The sequence below is a fragment of the Diaphorina citri genome, unplaced genomic scaffold (assembly GCF_000475195.1).
Source record: "Diaphorina citri unplaced genomic scaffold, Diaci psyllid genome assembly version 1.1 scaffold784, whole genome shotgun sequence".
Classification (NCBI taxonomy): Eukaryota; Metazoa; Arthropoda; class Insecta; order Hemiptera; family Psyllidae; genus Diaphorina; species Diaphorina citri.
Window position 1 is genome coordinate 15,593 of NW_007378217.1, and position 17,194 is coordinate 32,786.

General features: G+C 40.7%; 2 protein-coding genes across 2 annotated transcripts in view; both read right to left on the reverse strand.

Moving 5' to 3' along the window:
- Positions 1 to 1,340: 1,340 nt before the first annotated feature.
- Positions 1,341 to 17,194, reverse strand: part of LOC103512043 — a 17,256-nt gene continuing 1,402 nt past the window's right edge. The window contains exons 2-7 of the mRNA XM_026825635.1: positions 13,676 to 13,826; positions 11,552 to 11,686; positions 8,840 to 8,986; positions 8,147 to 8,305; positions 6,598 to 6,686; positions 1,341 to 2,399 (exon numbers count right to left, since the gene is read on the reverse strand). Coding sequence (XP_026681436.1) covers positions 2,394 to 2,399; positions 6,598 to 6,686; positions 8,147 to 8,305; positions 8,840 to 8,986; positions 11,552 to 11,686; positions 13,676 to 13,817 — 678 coding nt within the window. The 5' untranslated portion in view covers positions 13,818 to 13,826 and the 3' untranslated portion in view covers positions 1,341 to 2,393. The remainder of the gene's footprint in view (positions 2,400 to 6,597; positions 6,687 to 8,146; positions 8,306 to 8,839; positions 8,987 to 11,551; positions 11,687 to 13,675; positions 13,827 to 17,194) is intronic.
- LOC103512038 (endoplasmic reticulum resident protein 44-like) lies at positions 11,891 to 13,512 on the reverse strand. The gene has a single exon (XM_008476791.3). The coding sequence runs from the start codon at positions 13,236 to 13,238 to the stop codon at positions 12,021 to 12,023; it is 1,218 nt and encodes a 405-aa protein (XP_008475013.1). The 5' UTR covers positions 13,239 to 13,512; the 3' UTR covers positions 11,891 to 12,020.

Below are 17,194 nucleotides of genomic sequence, written 5' to 3' on the forward strand. Positions count from 1 at the left end.
TGTCCACACACGATGGCCGTCGATCGATGAGCCATCCACACTGCCTCTACAACATAGATTCACCTTGTCGATCGACGGCTGACGGTTTGGACACAGCTTTTACATTGAACGTAGGGCCAGGAGTCCAAAGACTTCTAAGCAGGATTAAGGACTTATAAGCAGAACTACACAGGATTTATAAGCAGGATTAACAGGACTTATAAGCATCAGGTCGTCAGGATAAATATTCAGGACAAAGTAATGAACAACTTTTGGAGTATTACTCGTATAAGTAGGGATAATGAGTAAGCCACAACTAATATACACAGTTTGCGGTCTTCACAGGAGCTGCGTTTCTACAGTTATTTTAGAATAGTGGTAAGTAGGAAAGTAGGTAGGTATCTACTCTCTGTAGCAAATACTTTTGCAAGTTTACTGTTGCCGAAGTTATCTAGCGTATTTTTGGGGTAGGTACGGCACCTGTTGTTGACTAATCCGCACAGTGGTTAGCACTGTAAGTAGTAAGTAGTAACGAGTGTAACTCCATAGTGGACAAGTAGTACAATTCTTTTGCGAAAAAGGTCTCCAATTTTTTATAATGGACAGAACGAAGTAAGACCTAATTTGACCAAATTCTTGTTCCTATTCAATTTCTGTTGAAGCAAAACTTCGAATACGTAGGTACCTATGAAAAGCTTTCCAACTTTTCCTCCTCAAGCTTTTCTGTTCTTTACCAAGGAATACAGTACATAGGAGTACGAAACTTTCCCCATAGATGGCGCTAGCTGATATGTTTCCGAGGAACACAACAAATAAGTAGTAATCAGGAGGGCGCGGGTTCGTACCCAGCCGAGGATTTTTTTTTTTTAAAGATGAGTGTTCCACCGCCGTTTTTATTTCGTAGCAATGGAACAACTGCTACATTAGACGCTTGTAGCCTATTGTAGCCTGTGTCGTAGCATGCCCATCCCGTAGTATGCCTCTCATCAGATGGGCGAGAAGAGACACAATACTTCCCATTTAGGTGCTGGGTCAACACGAGAACACCAGAAAGTAACCCGTTGAAATATTTGCAATCGAAAAACGAGTACAAACTTTTGTCGATGGTGGGATTCGAACCCGGGACCTTCTGCATGGCAAGCAAGCACGTTACCACTGGACCAACCGTGCCCCCGAGGAAGGACGGGCGAAAAAATCAACCAATCAGATCGCTTAATCCGAGAGTTAAACTTAAACCAAGTTTAAACTCACTTTGGGGCCCCCGTCTTGAAAAGGATGAAAGGGAAAATCCTAATTGACAGTAGAAAAACATAGGGAAACTATCACAACAACAAAATACAGGGTGCATCAACGAATACGAAATGGTCGATATTACCAAATGTTCTAAAGCAGGGTCCACACTTACTAATGTTGGAAATGTCGGACAACATTATCATCCGACATTTCCAGACAAGCTGGATCGAATACAGATTTTTTCGCATGAACACCCTGTATAGCCTTACAACTAAATAATTAAAACATATAAAATAACAATAACGGATTTGATGTCTTTACAGAAAAGACAAAACAGAGTGAAATTCCTTGTACACTTGTACAGGCATTGGTAAACTTACCTAACAAGAATGTAATTTTGTACAAAATGTTAAGTATGTATTTTGTTGTCCCAGTCTTTTTGTATTCTGCATAATCCTATTGTACAAAGGGCTAGGCCGACCTAACGATCGGACTAATGAAAAAGACTAGCAATCGGCGATTTACGAATAAGTATTGGGTAATACTTAGTAAGAAACAAAATAAAAGTACCTCTGTGTAACAAAATTAATTAAATCTCAAAATTTCCAAATAATTTAGCAAACCTCTCTGAATTCTGATTTACAAATGACATACCTACTACCTATTTAGGAAAAAACTTAACATTTTACTAAACCTCTTCACAAATATGGCAGTAAATAATTGAATCCTTTTGTACCTATCATACCTACTGTTCTTTGTTTTAAATGATTTTTTTCTTTTGTACCTTCAACTAATCTTGAGGATTTGGTATTAATTTTTCGTCCTGCCAATATTTTTGGTTAAATTCCTTCTGGGTATGTAAATAACTATGGTAAATGATTTGCTTCTGATAAAAATTCAGTATTCATTTATTTGTTCTACATTTGATCTGTTGTTGCCAGCGATTGTCAGGAATTGGCCAAGTTTAGAGTAAGGTCATTTTCCAATTATCTTTGTATTTAGATATGTTGGGTGATTTTTTTTCTCATCCTAAATACGAGTAGTTTATAGGTTCATTGAATTCGGAATTATGTTGTTATCTAATGCTTGAGATTGACTTTATCTTTGGATCAATCTGGGTGCGTCCTTTGCTTATCTCCCTAGCTAGTGGCTGTTCGCTGAGAGATAGGGGAGAGGGAACGTCATACATGTGTCGCTTGTAGAATGACGCTACGTCGGTTCTTGTTCGATTTTGGGACGATAAGAGCTTAGCAGTTACAGTTCCCTCTGTCAAATCTCTTTGAAAAAAAAGAAGAGGGTGCTCTCTCTCTCTCTCTCTCTCTCTCTCTCTCTCTCTCTCTCTCTGAGAAAGCTTTCGGTGTAGTGGTCCGCTCACCTGATGATCAGAATGGTGTAGGTTCAATCCTAGCCGAGGTATTGAATTTTACCCTCAATATAATTTGAGAAATGGACCACAATAATATCTACACAATAATTTTATAATGGCCTACTGCTGGGGTAAATAATACAAAATAATTTTATTCTCTTGGAGTAAAAGTACTCTGCCAGCCTACTTACCTTGAAAAGGTAGCACTCCTCTCTTGTAAGCGCTAGGTCAAAATCCCCGCCCGAGTGAATTTTATCCTGGTCAGATAAGGTTCGTTCTCGGAACGGCTGAGTTCTCGGAAAGTCATCGAGTTGGGTTTGTGGTCTTGTATCGCCCTCTTGTAATGTTGTTTGTGACCATCGGGAAATAGGTAGGCGAGATAAAGGCTCTTGCTCTTGAATTTCATTTCTAGTGAAAATTATTTGAACGGATCAAAAGAGAAAGAGAGGGGAGAGAGAGAGAGAGAGAGAGAGAGAGAGAGAGAGAGAGAAAGTAGGCGCCCAGGGCCAACTGTGCTACCTCTCTTTTTCTTCAGAGATTTGATAGAGTGACTGCAGCTGCCAAGGTCTTAACATCCCGAAAGCGAAGTAAGACAGGATACGAGAAGGTCAGCCGTTCCGAGAACGAAAATTAAGGAGCACGCTGGCGCTCCGCCCCGCTAAGTCAAGAAAGTTTGACAGCGCTACTTAGACATTAGAAATACGCCACAGACCAAGTAGCCGTTTATTAGGTACCTATTTGTAGAGGAAAAACTACAAATGATGGACGAAAACGGATTGAAAGTGTATATTGGTTAGAAATACTAGTGGATTTATCGTGTTGCTAGGAGCCAAAGGGACCTGACAGGCTGACACAGGAAATTGATTTGTCATTCAGTGACAGTCCCAGTTCTTCTCTTCTGAATGAATAGTTACAAATAATAAAGTCTTCACTTCTAACTTCTAATAAGAGAGAGGTTTCAACAATAGTCCTTATGACACGACAAATATTAGCTTTGAACACCTCTTAATTTTTCGTAGGCCCGTCTCAAACGTTGAGTCTCCTGGTGAATACGCAGCGATTTAACTCTCAACTTCTTCTTTCAATTTCTTCTTCTTCTTTTTTTTTTATTATTATTTTTTTGGTTCGATAGACGAAACTCTAACTGCTGAGGTCTTATCGTCCCGAGAGAAGGAAGCGAAGAGAGAAGGAAGACAGAGGATAGGAGAAAGCAAGCAGTTCCGAGAACGAACCTTAATATCCGTTCAGGACAAAATCCGTCCCGGGTGGGAATTGAACCCACGACCTGGTGCTTACGCTATAGCTTCCAAGCTAACCAGGCTGGAAAACAACTGATTTTCGATCAGTTTTGTCCGACTTATAACACATGCTGAACACAATGGATATAAAGGTAGTGTTCATGTTCACACATAGTCGACCGGCCGTCGATCGACTGAATCGTCCACACTGCCTCAACAACATAGATTCAACTCGTCGATCGACGCACAGCCGGTCGACCATGTTTGGATACACCTTTAGAGACTACCTTCCGACCTACTCACCGCTTGAAAGGTGAGTAGACCGGAGACAAACATCTATGGCCGGAAAGATTTATGCCATCCCGGCCTATTCCGCGGTCTTCCATCACAACGTATCCCAAAGGGTTAACGAACAAACCATATTGTATTTGCATGATTACCATCTGAAGAACTGTTTAGTCACACATGTCTCAATACAAGCTTGATGTCGTGATGGGTTTCCAGTCAGATTTAGATATTGCTATAGTCAGATAGTAGTCAAGGACTTAGTTTCAATAGAATCGTCGTGATAATGATGGGAATATGAGAGCTTGGGCCTACATAATTACAGCTCTTTACTTCAGAATGCATATGTGCAAATAAAGGCTTATTTTCCTAGTGGTATTCCCAACCCTAGAAGTTTCCGGGTTTCAAAGACAACCCTAGAAGATTCCGAGTTTCAAAGACAACCCTAGAAGTTTCCGGGTTACAAAGACGACCCTAGAAGTTTCCGGGTTTCAAAGATAACCCTAGAAGTTTCCGGGTTTCAAAGACAACCCTAGAACTTTCCGGGTTTCAAAGATAACCCTAGAAGTTTCCGGGATTCAAAGACAACCCTAGAAAATTCCGGGTTTCCAAGACAACCCTAGAAGATTCCGAGTTTCAAAGACAACCCTAGAAGTTTCCGGGATTCAAAGACAACCCTAGAACTTTCCGGGTTTCAAAGATAACCCTAGAAGTTTCCGGGATTCAAAGACAACCCTAGAACTTTCCGGGTTTCAAAGATAACCCTAGAAGTTTCCGGGATTCAAAGACAACCCTAGAACTTTCCGGGTTTCAAAGATAACCCTAGAAGTTTCCGGGATTCAAAGACAACCCTAGAACTTTCCGGGTTTCAAAGATAACCCTAGAAGTTTCCGGGATTCAAAGACAACCCTAGAACTTTCCGGGTTTCAAAGATAACCCTAGAAGTTTCCGGGATTCAAAGACAACCCTAGAATTCATGTAATGATTTAAAATCAAGACTAGAGCCCGTTCTCCCTTTATTGCTAAAACTACCAATATAATATTCAAGTCACCCATCCATTTATTGGCCTTGCTCGGCGTAGCTTTACATAGGTGACGCTAAAACCGGCCTTAATTTTTCAAAATTTGCACCACCACTTTCGTGTTCCTGGTAAAAAGACCCTTAATTTGATATATAGGTCGACCAGGTTTGGATAAGTCCTTCTATGGGGACAGACAGACTGACAGACGACACCGAAGCGAATACAATAACCCGTCCACTATACCTTTCTTTATTACTATCATAATAATAGAGGAAGGACGGGCGAAAAAATCAACCAATCAGATCGCTTAATCCGAGAGTTAAACTTAAACCAAGTTTAAACTCACTTTGGGGCCCCCGTCTTGAAAAGGATGAAAGGGAAAATCCTAATTGACAGTAGAAAAACATAGGGAAACTATCACAACAACAAAATACAGGGTGCATCAACGAATACGAAATGGTCGATATTACCAAATGTTCTAAAGCAGGGTCCACACTTACTAATGTTGGAAATGTCGGACAACATTATCATCCGACATTTCCAGACAAGCTGGATCGAATACAGATTTTTTCGCATGAACACCCTGTATAGCCTTACAACTAAATAATTAAAACATATAAAATAACAATAACGGATTTGATGTCTTTACAGAAAAGACAAAACAGAGTGAAATTCCTTGTACACTTGTACAGGCATTGGTAAACTTACCTAACAAGAATGTAATTTTGTACAAAATGTTAAGTATGTCCCAGTCTTTTTGTATTCTGTATAATCCTATTGTACAAAGGGCTATGCTGACCTAACGATCGGACTAATGCAAAAGACTAGCAATCGGCGATTTGCGAGTAAGTATTGGGTAATACTTAGTAAGAAACAAAATAAAAGTACCTCTTCTGTGTAACAAAATTAATTAAATCTCAAAATTTCCAAATAATTTAGCAAACCTCTCTGAATTCTGATTTACAAATTGCATACCTACCTATCTAGGAAAACATTTAACAATTTACCAAACCTCTTGACAAATATGGCAGTAAATAATTGAATCCTTTTGTATCTATCATACTATTCTAATCTCGAGGATTTGGTATTAATTTTTCGTCCTGCCAATATTTTTGGTTGAATTCCTTCTGGGTATGTAAATAACTATGGTAAATGATTCGCTTCTAATAAAAATTCAGTGTTCATTTATTTGTTCTACATTTGATCTGTTGTTGCCAGCGATTGTCAGGAATTGGCCAAGTTTAGAGTAAGGTCATTTTCCAATTATCTTTGTATTTAGATATGTTGGGTGATTTTTTTCTCATCCTAAATACGAGTAGTTTATACTTTTATAGGTTTATTGAATTCGGAATTATGTTGTTGTTATCTAATGCTTGAGATTGACTTTATCTTTGGATCAATCTGGGTGCGTCCTTTGCTTCTCTCACTAGCTAGTGGCTGTTCGCTGAGAGATAGGGGAGAGGGAACGTCATACATGTGTCGCTTGTAGAATGACGCTACGTCGGTTCTTGTTCAGCTCAGCAGTGCGAGACTTCCAGTTCAGGGCGTCGCTTTGAGATCGATCTGAAAACAGAAGGGAATGGATTAAGACCCATATTTATGAACAAAATGCTGGCTCTTAAGTTCGTGCTAAGCATAGTCTCAAGGCATTTGATTGGTCAATTTTGGGCTTGAGACTGATCTAAGAACGATCATTCTTGTTCATAAATACGAGTGTAAGTCTGCGGTCTTCACAGGAGCTCCGTTACTACAGATATTTTACAATAGTGGTAAGTACTCTGAGGCTTAGGTGTAGGGGCTGTACAGCCCTAAAGGATGGGTTAAGCTTCTACGAATCTACGAAAAGTACCCTTTGTAGCAAATATTTTGCAAGTTTACTGTTGCTGAAGTTATCTAGCGTATTTTTGGGGTACGGCACCTGTTGTTGGCTAATCTGCACAGTGGTTAGCACTGTAAGTAGTAACGAGTGTAACTCCATAGTGGACAAGTAGTACAATCCTTTTGCGAAAAAGGTCTCCAATTTTTTATAATGGACAGAACGAAGTAAGACCTAATTTTGTCCAAATTCTTGTTCCTATTCAATTTCTATTGAAGCAAAACTTCGAATACGTTGGTAGGTACCTATGAAAAGCTTTCCAACTTTTCCTCCTCAAGCTTTTCTGTTCTTTACCAAGGAATACAGTACATAGGAGTACGAAACTTTCCCCATAGATGGCGCTAGCTGATATGTTTCCGAGGAACACAACAAATAAGTAGTAATCAGGAGGGCGCGGGTTCGTACCCAGCCGAGGATTTTTTTTTTTTAAAGATGAGTGTTCCACCGCCGTTTTTATTTCGTAGCAATGGAACAACTGCTACATTAGACGCTTGTGGCCTGTGTCGTAGCATGCCCATCCCGTAGTATGCCTCTCATCAGATGGGCGAGAAGAGACACAATACTTCCCATTTTGCTGGGTCAACACGAGAACACCAGAAAGTAACCCGTTGAAATATTTGCAATCGAAAAACGAGTACAAATTTTTTGTCCATGGTGGGATTCGAACCCGGGACCTTCTGCATGGCAAGCAAGCGCGTTACCACTGGACCAACCGTGCCCCCGGAATGAAATTTTATCATTCATCTGAGAATATGATCGCATAATAATAGAGCTTTAACAGTTCGAAAGAGATAGGTAGGTACAGGTTAGAAATTTAGAATACAAGGAAAATTCTTGTTTCCTAATCCAATAACCTCTTCACGCCCAATGTCCTCGCCCGAGGACAAAATTTTTATAGTACTATGTGCCCAGGTATCAAAAGTGTTTTGTGACGTCAAATGTGACTTGCGGGGGTCCAAGACGTATGATTTTTGTTTCTAAGCCGTCCGTCGTTTCTATAGATTACAAGAGAACTTCTTTGTATTTTAATGGCCTGCCTTTTGAAAACCAACTCCTTAAACGCTAAGGAATTTCAGGAATCAGAAAACAAGGAGTGCTCCTTGGATCCCATTGAAGGCAGATTTGTATTATCATTGTTTTTACCTACCCCGATACTTGACTTGTGACTGCGTAGTGGCGAACCTCTCAGGATTGTGTCGTACGGGACTAAACAGGGGCGAATTCCGAAATGACCCTACCGGGGTGAGGACAGGCCTGTTGTTACAGAACGAGGAGGGGGGACCTGAACTCTGGAACCTTACGTCACCTAAAATATAGAACAAAATCAGATGAGCACAATAGTGAATTATTTGTGAGGCTTTGTGGCTATCACAGCGTTACCATTGGCTTCCGTTACCCCTGCAATGTTTACCCAAGTCCCATGCCACAATGCCACATACATAAACTGGAAGGTATAAGCGCAGAGTCGCGCGACACCACCTGAAAATCGAAACCTAAATACATGACTACACGCGACTACGCTTCTAATGTTGGAGAAACTTGAGTTGAGGGATATGCTTTTTCTCATATTATAATTTTTAGTAGCTATCAATAATTGTAGTTATTTACACTGCTCCAACAGGATTGGAGAATCCCTTTACCCCTAATATTAGTAAGTTACCTACTATAGTCTTATTGTAGTAAAATTTTTGAAAAAGTTCATGCCTTGGGTTGGATTGCACCCACGCCTTCCTGAAACCGTCTCGGAAACCACTTGTTGGTAATCCATGCTATAAAAGGACCCTTCCCAACTTGGAGAACGACCTTTCCTCAGCTCTTATAAAAGGACCTTTTCACTCACCTGAGGCGGGCATAAAGAACACATTTCCATTGACGTAGGGTGAAGGAGAGGGTGGCACCGAGTTTTGATGAGGGTAGTGATAGGGTGACCCTGTCTTCTTGAGAGATCCGTTTGTGTCACAGTAGTTGATGTCGATGTCAGTTAGCACTGGAAAATGGAGAGAGAGGTTTCGTTTGACAGAGGTTGAAGTGATTTGTTGTCAAACTCCAAATTGTATACATAACAATACAAATAAAGAATTATTCTATTCTTCTAAAGGTCAGAAGTTTGACGTCTTAGCGTCTTAGCGTCATTGCGAAATATCTTAAAGGCTCACAGTGAAGGAAAAATTTAGTGGTTGGGTGGAAGAGCTCCTCTAGGAGAACCCTGCCACTTAAAGCCGTAAAAAAAAAAAAGTCAGGTCACTGTCACTGAACAGTCTCCAACGCCTAATTAGGATCGCATTTGGGTCGAGGACGTTGCTGAAATTAGAATGTCAGTTTTTCAGCCAATCAGAATCGAGCATTCGGTCTCATCTAGAGTTCCTCTTTACTAGGGCTCTGTTGCCTGTGGGTGTGAATTGAGTGAGGCCTGGGGGGGTCACGTGACCGACCATCTTATAGTATCATTAGCCCATTTCTTTTTATTACTTTTTTATGTACTCTTCTATTTGTGTTGTATTCATCTGTTCCATGTATTCCCAAATGACCCAAATTTCCACGTGTTAGTGCGAGATTTTGAGAAGGTTTAGGTCACAAGTCATAAATATAATTGTCATGAAGAGATGAGCAATAAATCTTTTATAGGTCGAAAACGAACGAATAACGAACCGAACCGAACGAAATGACTTATGTCCTATAATCCCGAGGGGGACGTAGGGCCTCAACAGAGAGCTCCAAATAGAATATGACCCTGTTTATACTGCCAGAATGAGACAGGAAAGTCCCTTTTCTCCCGCAGTCTAAACAAGGTCTTATGTATTTGGTACACACAGTGGATATGGAATGAGCCCAGACTTTGTTTCTGGGCGTTGTTGTGTTAGCGGCTTTAGCTTTAGCCGAAAGGTGATGACAAGGGCAGACAAGACCGAAAGGGCGTCAAGGGTTAAGGGGTTTGTATACCCACGTCAATCCTTTCAACACCCTAATGCCGTCCTCTCAAGCTCAGACTGTCTGACAGACATTCGGAACGTGTGGCGGAAAAAACTTGAGATGAAGTTCTGTCAGACTATCTGAGAGACCTTGGTCTCGAGCTTTTCCCACCACACAAGTTCCGACGCGATGGTTTGAGGGTGAGTAGTCGGCATTAGAACATTCCCATCTAAAGGACACGGAAAGTACTCGTAAACTTGTTCGTGTACTCCCAGATATATCTAAGTAATCCTTAAAGTTTAACTATAAGTGTACTTACTTATTAAAGGAAATTAAAACATTAGATTCATAACCGATAAGAAAGCGCTGTTAAGGATCGAACCCACACCCTTAAAATAACCAGACAACGAATGGTAAAACCTTTTTATGCTGACGGGAAAATAAAATCAGTATACGGTTATTATAAATTAAAATTACACACATATGTAGAGCAGCATAGAGTATTTTCCATTTTATTTTTTACCATACAAATCTCATTACAACATACTTAACGTCCAGAATAATATGTGAGAGCCAGGCCCGAGACTCGAGGGGGAGAGAAATTGGGACCCCCGGGGTAAATTTCCACCCAACCCCTGAAATCTATAAAAGCTAATAGAATTATTACATGATCTTCAAAGGGTTCCGAGGTTCTCTTTCCCTCTAGAAATGTATGGTTCCAAAGGGACAAGGATCAGGCCTTCAAAAGTGAACAAAGACTTTCGGGATTACGAAAAATCTCAAGTTTGACTCTTAGCCCCCTTTTTTTCGAATTTCCAAAGGAATAATAAGATTGTGCAGATTAAATAAAATTTAAAAATACCTAAATTAATATTAATTAATCAATAATTCCGAGAACCAAAAAGTCCCCTTTCACCGGCCCCGAAAAAGAGAGTATATTTCACGAGTAATTTTATACATTCCCCCTCACCATTCTCTCAATTTTGAATTATTTCCCTCCCTCTACCATTATTTCCCTCCCTTTACCATCCTTCCCTCTTAACCTCATTTCGTCCCTCTCCTTCAGTCACACATCAATCTCTCGATTTTTTCCCCTGCTAGCACTCAGGGAATTCCGGGATTTTTTTTTGCCCATTGCGTCGTCTCTCGTCGACAAAAAAGTATGCATAATAATGATGAATTTTTTGTAATTAATTCAAATAATTATTTATTGCCGGGAAAAATAAAAAAATCCCATGATGTGTTGACGTGTGCAATTAAAACACCAAGATTGATCAATTTAGCTCTGAAGGGGTTTTTTGTGGCTTACAGCCAGAAAATTAATTCCTGTTTGAGTGATTGACATTTTATATGATGCCTTGTTTATGCTGACAGTCTGTCAGGAAGAGATTTGTAAGTCCGTTTATATTAATTTGAAAAGACTTGTTGAAAAACAAAAAAGTAAAAACTTGTTGAAAAACAAAAATTGGTGAGAATCAACCATCGATTAGGTACGATTAACTAATGTTCCAACATGTAACCAAAACAACAGACTCCATTTTTCCAAATATTGTGAAAGGCAACCTCTTCAATGGTTAAGATTATAAAGTAGTGTTGAAATGGACTTTTGGACGGTGGATCGCTAGAATTCCATTCTACTTACAAGATAATCGGTTATGTAGAGGTGAGGGGTTATGTTTGGTGCTCCATAACGCATGCTCTTTTTGAGTAGGACGGGTGGCAGGTCTGTATTTGGTTAGATCCGGCACCGAATCTGATAGACTAGGATCCAGAGAGGCTGCAACAGAAGAGCAAAAAAATTAAAGTTAAACAAAACCAGAGAGCCAAATATTGGGGAAGATGATGGCGCAAAATTGAGTCCGTTGGCCTTTGTTGAGGCCCTACCCCCTCGGCACCATAGAAAATAATAAGTGGGTCAAGCAAATCGGGATATCTTTTACCAGTTCTGGTCAAACTTACCTTTTATGACAGACATCAGTTCGTTTTCAAACTTCTTTGAAAATGTCAATGCAAGTGCCAATTTCTCGAAGATTTTCACTGAATTTTCCAAACAACCGGAGGAAAACCAGAACTTTAAAAGACATGAAGGTGAAGTTTCGTTTACTCTTCAATTACAATTCTTCCTTTTTCAGCAAGGTATATCTCAACTTGGAAGGCGTCAGGTTTCGGAACATAGACTCCGTCTCCAGCTCATAGATAGGAAACACATCTTCCACATTGGCTTGCAGCTCTGCTTTGCGTCTCCTATCACAATGCTCAGAGTTACCGTCATGATAGTCTGCATGCAGCTTACCAGAGAAATAATCCTCTACTATTGATACCAGAGTTGAAGGATTCTCAGCCAATGTGATGAGGGAGGGTAGGCGATAGATGTGTTTGTAATCGTCAAGCCTCAGGACAGGGAGGTCATCCGAAGACAAATGCAAATGATGGTAGAAGATTCTCTGGTAAAACAAATCATCTGCCGTCACGAACGAGAGGTTTTGTGCGTACTGACCTATTGTGTCACGTACAATTCGCTTGAAGATGGCAACACTGGTCAGATCTCCATGCCGATGACAGAGGATTAGCAGTGGTCGTCCTTCTTCTGAAATTTCTTCAGCATTCTCGTACGTGATCTCACGCACGAGTGGAACACATTTCTCTGTGAACCACTGGACAAGTCTGCTCCTCTCGAACACGCCTTGGAATGCCTCTGTGTGGTCCTCGGTCTGTAAGGTAACATCTGGGGGACCAGCATGTCTGAAGCGAGCGAAACACTTGCATACATCAAAGTGATTAAATGTGGAGCACACACGGCTGAAGAGTTCGTACTCGGGGGAGTTCTTGCTGTTGAAACGGCCTAACATCAATGTCTTGTCATGGACATTAAACTTGGGTGCTTCTTCCAGATCCATGACGGGATCTTTCAACTCCTCCGCTATGAAGTTCAGCAAGGCCTCTGTCGTTCTCTGTGAGCGATACTCACTGCGGGTGGCTAAACCGTTGCGTATAATCTTCAACGTAGGATACTTGGTGATGTGGAAGAAATCTCGTATCCTTGGCTCCTCATCGCAGTTGATCTGAGCTACCACCACTTGGTTATCTTGGGGATACTGGGTGTCTACAATAGCGGCTGTTTCCTCCAAAACCGGTTTCAGTAGGTGACAAAAGCGACACCAGTCGGCGTAGAAATTGACCACGGCCAACTTGTATTGGGATAAAACTTCGGTAAAGTTATTCTGCCTCAAGTACTTGACTCGAGTTGTATTGTTCGTATAATGCAGAGGGTGTGTACACAACACTAAAACAAGCAGATTAATAAAAACGATTGGGTTCAACCAGAACATGGTAAAAACAATTGAAGTAGGTAACCTTTTCTGTTGAAGATAACTATCGTATCGTCAAATGTAACTTAAAACAGGGGAACTCCTTTCTTTGTAAGATTTAAATCAAGACTAGACACAATGAATTTCGCTGAAACGTTTGATAGTTAACTGTTCTGAAATTTCGCTCAGCCAGCATATTTTGGGAAGCGGGAAAGGTAGGCGAATCAGGATTTTAGAGTTCAAATTTCTATAGTCAATTCGGAATAGAAAGCACTTTTTTTTGGCAATTCAATATGTAGGAAATAGGGAGGTACATAAATGGTAAGTGCTGGGCTGCTGGGCAGCAAAAATTTTCATAAAAAAAAATAATAAAAATAAAATAATAAAAAAAAAAAAAAAAATAAAAATAAAATAATAAAAAAATAAATAAAAAAAAATAGAAAAGTAGAGAAACATACCTGGATTTCGTGACAAGAGCCAGTCGTCCACATGACTACTGAGGGAGGTCAAATGATCCGAGTCCCCCATCGTGGAGCTATGGTCCTTGTAGAAAGCGTTGCCGTACAGTCGAAGTGCCTTCCGCCTCTCCTTGCTAGTCATAGTGCATTCCTGGAACAGAAAAGTTGACCATTGAAATAATCTATGTATATGTATGTATGTATGTATGTTTCTGCATGGGCCTTCTAAGGCATGCCACTCGCGATGAGTTTTATCGCATGCGATTATCGATCAGTCGAACTTATCTGATAGAAATTCCCCACTCACAATGAGTTCAACTAATCCATCATCGTGTGTGATGGGCTTAAGAACGACTACAGTCATCAGTTGTCACTTCACCCGTCGTAAATATCACCAAACGGTACGACGCAACGCGGACTTTTTTTCCACGCGTGGAGTAAAGAGAAGAGACGAGAAATGGATGGGGCTCTGTCTCGTCTTGCGTGCATTACCTACTAGGTGGGAAGTGCAGAGTCCTGGATACGGAACAGTGGCATTTAAATATAATTTTAAAATAGTAAAATCATAGAATGACGCCATTGACGCCAATTTATAGCTCGGTCTCAGGAGGGATTACCATCATTGTGATCTCACTGAAGATAAAAGATGTGACTCACTAATGATGATTTACAACTCATTCACAATATCATATTGGGATCACTCCGTCACCCATATGTATCTCTCCTATATGCCATAATATATGTATCTCTTTGACCTTGACTCCAGTAAGATAGGGAATTCATTGATTATGAGTTTATGACATTCAGTCAGGGAACTTTGTTTCCTGAGGGAAAAACCTGAAGAAAATCTCGTGAAGTATTGTGCTTGTTTATAGGTTCCGGTAGTCTATTACTCACTCTAGTTCTAGATAATGTAATAACTTACTTTAGGTATTGTAAAGTTCAACAGATATGATGGAAAGGTTAGGAAACAGGTCATGCTATCGCCCAAACATGAATAGGCGTTCAGCCACTCCAATCAAAACCGAGCCAGCCTAGTTAGCTTAGTTGGTAGTGCGTCTGCCTTGTAAGCGCTAGGCCGCGGGTTCGATTCCCGCCCGGGGCGGATTCTTGTCCGGGCCTGAGGATCGTTTGAAGCAGTGCAAATAGTCACGGGTGAGAATGAAATATCGCTCCTTCCATCGGGAGAACAATCGTTCCCTCTGCTGCCACAGGAGACCTTTCTTGATAGCATGCATCTCTCGCCCCACTCCCATTGATAGGACCGACTGGGAACAGAAAGAAAACAGGGGAATAAAACAGACTGGGAACACAGAAAGAAACAGGTTGTTGGAATGTTAAATTATAGTGTGCCTTGTAAGCGCTAGGCCGCGGGTTCGATTCCCGCCCGGGGCGGATTTTATCCTGATGGGATAATGTTCGTTCTCGGAACGGCAGTCTCAGGAGGGATTACCATCATTGTGATCTCACTGAAGATAAAAGATGTGACTCACTCATGATGATTTACAACTCATTCACAATATCATATTGGGATCACTCCGTCACCCATATGTATCTCTCCTATATGCCATAATATATGTATCTCTTGTATGCCATACCTATGCCATATGTATCTCTTCTATGCATCTCAATGTCCTCTGACTATATTCTAAACTTCTGACCTTTAACCAGTGATGAGTCGCCAAGTGCTCTCTAATGTGGAGACAGCGCTGGCAAGATTTATTCTGTCCCAATCCCAATCGATCCCGGAGTGATTCATTTGAAGATTGACGTATACAATATTATACTTTATACATTCAGTAATACGAACAAAATACATACACGAGTTATGATTACTGTAGGTAGGTCAGTTTGACTCCGTACACAAGAAGCCCACTCTGACCATTAGGAGTAGGGGCAAACAGCCTCAAAAGATTGGTCAAGCTTATACGGATCTACTGAGGTAGGTACAGGGGGTAATTTGGTGGCAACTGGCAAGGGTAGCCTCGAAGTTTGGAAATCACTAGTTAGTCACATGGACTAGCCTCCAAGTGACTCAGAAGCTAACTCTTCTCTACGCTAAGACGTCAAGTACCTAATAATCATACAGGTACGTCAGGCAAAATTTATGACACTCAGAGATACTTAATGAATAAAATTCTCTCGCATGCCCCCGCATTACGACTTTCCAATTTGGCAGGGCCGTACCCAGGATTTTGTCGAGGCGGGTTGAAGGGCGAGAGTCCAAACAGTGATTTAGGGAGGGGGAGGCTCCAATTTTTCGGATTCTCGCCACCAGTAGAACTCTGGCTTCCCTTCAGAACGAATAAATCTTTCGCCTTTTACTTCTGACCTTTAACCAGTGATGAGTCGCCAAGTGCTCTCTAAAGTGGAGACAGCGGTGGCAAGATTTATTCTGTCCCAATCCCAATCGATCCCGGAGTGATTCATTTGAAGATTGAAGTATACAATATTATACTTTATACATTCAGTAATACGAACAAAATACATACACGAGTTATAAGTACTGTGCCCTAAATCACCAAAGTATGGAAAAGTATCTTACAAGTGTAATAGCCAATGGAAAAGCAGAATTTTGAATTTGGACGAATCATGTCAAAATATGGAATTGTAAATACTTTTCCATACTTTGGTGATTTAGGGCACTGTAGGTAGGTCAGTTTGACTCCGTACACAAGAAGCCCACTCTGACGCTTAGGAGTAGCGGCATCAGCCTCAAAAGATGGGTCAAGCTTATACGGACCTACTGAGGTAGGTACAGGGGGTAATTTGGTGGCAACTGGCAAGGGTAGCCTCGAAGTTTGGAAATCACTAGTTAGTCACATGGACTAGCCTCCAAGTGACTCAGAAGCTAACTATTCTCTACGCTAAGACGTCAAGTACCTAATAATCATACAGGTACGTCAGGCAAAATTTATGACACTCATCAGAGATACTTAATGAATAAAATTCTCTCGCATGCCCCCGCATTACGACTTTCCAATTTGGCAGGGGCGTACCCAGAATTTTGTCGAGGCGGGTTGAAGGGCGAGAGTCCAAACAGTGATTTAGGGAGGGGGAGGCTCCAATTTTTCGGATTCTCGCCACCAGTACAGGAGAAGAATAAACCGCAAGGGGGGGGTGGAAGGGGAGGGGCTGGGCCCCCTCGGTCCCCTGAATACGGCCCTGTAATTTGCCTATGAGTCAAAATATGGTGAATCTGATGATCCAAATTGAACCAGTGCCAAAAAATTTCTCCTAGCAGACTTGGTATGGATCTTTAATGAGACTATTAGTATAATCAATAGGGCATACCGAAATAAATGAAATAGCAAGGTTGCCAGACTTATTGATATGATTATGATACTGTTACCTACAAAATATAAGTACCAAAATAAAATTGCGTGGTAAAGCTACCTATCATAACTCTTTATGTAACGTAAAAAATATATATATTTACATAGGTTATTGACTAATGTAATTGTGAAGACGCTTTCAGTTTCACCACAAAAAAAAAAAAAAAAAAAAAAAAAAAAAAAA

What these genes read in the sequence shown, in the direction of transcription:
- LOC103512038 (XM_008476791.3), bottom strand. Translation starts at nt 13,238, where the DNA reads ATGTTCTGGTTGAACCCAATCGTTTTTATTAATCTGCTTGTTTTAGTG.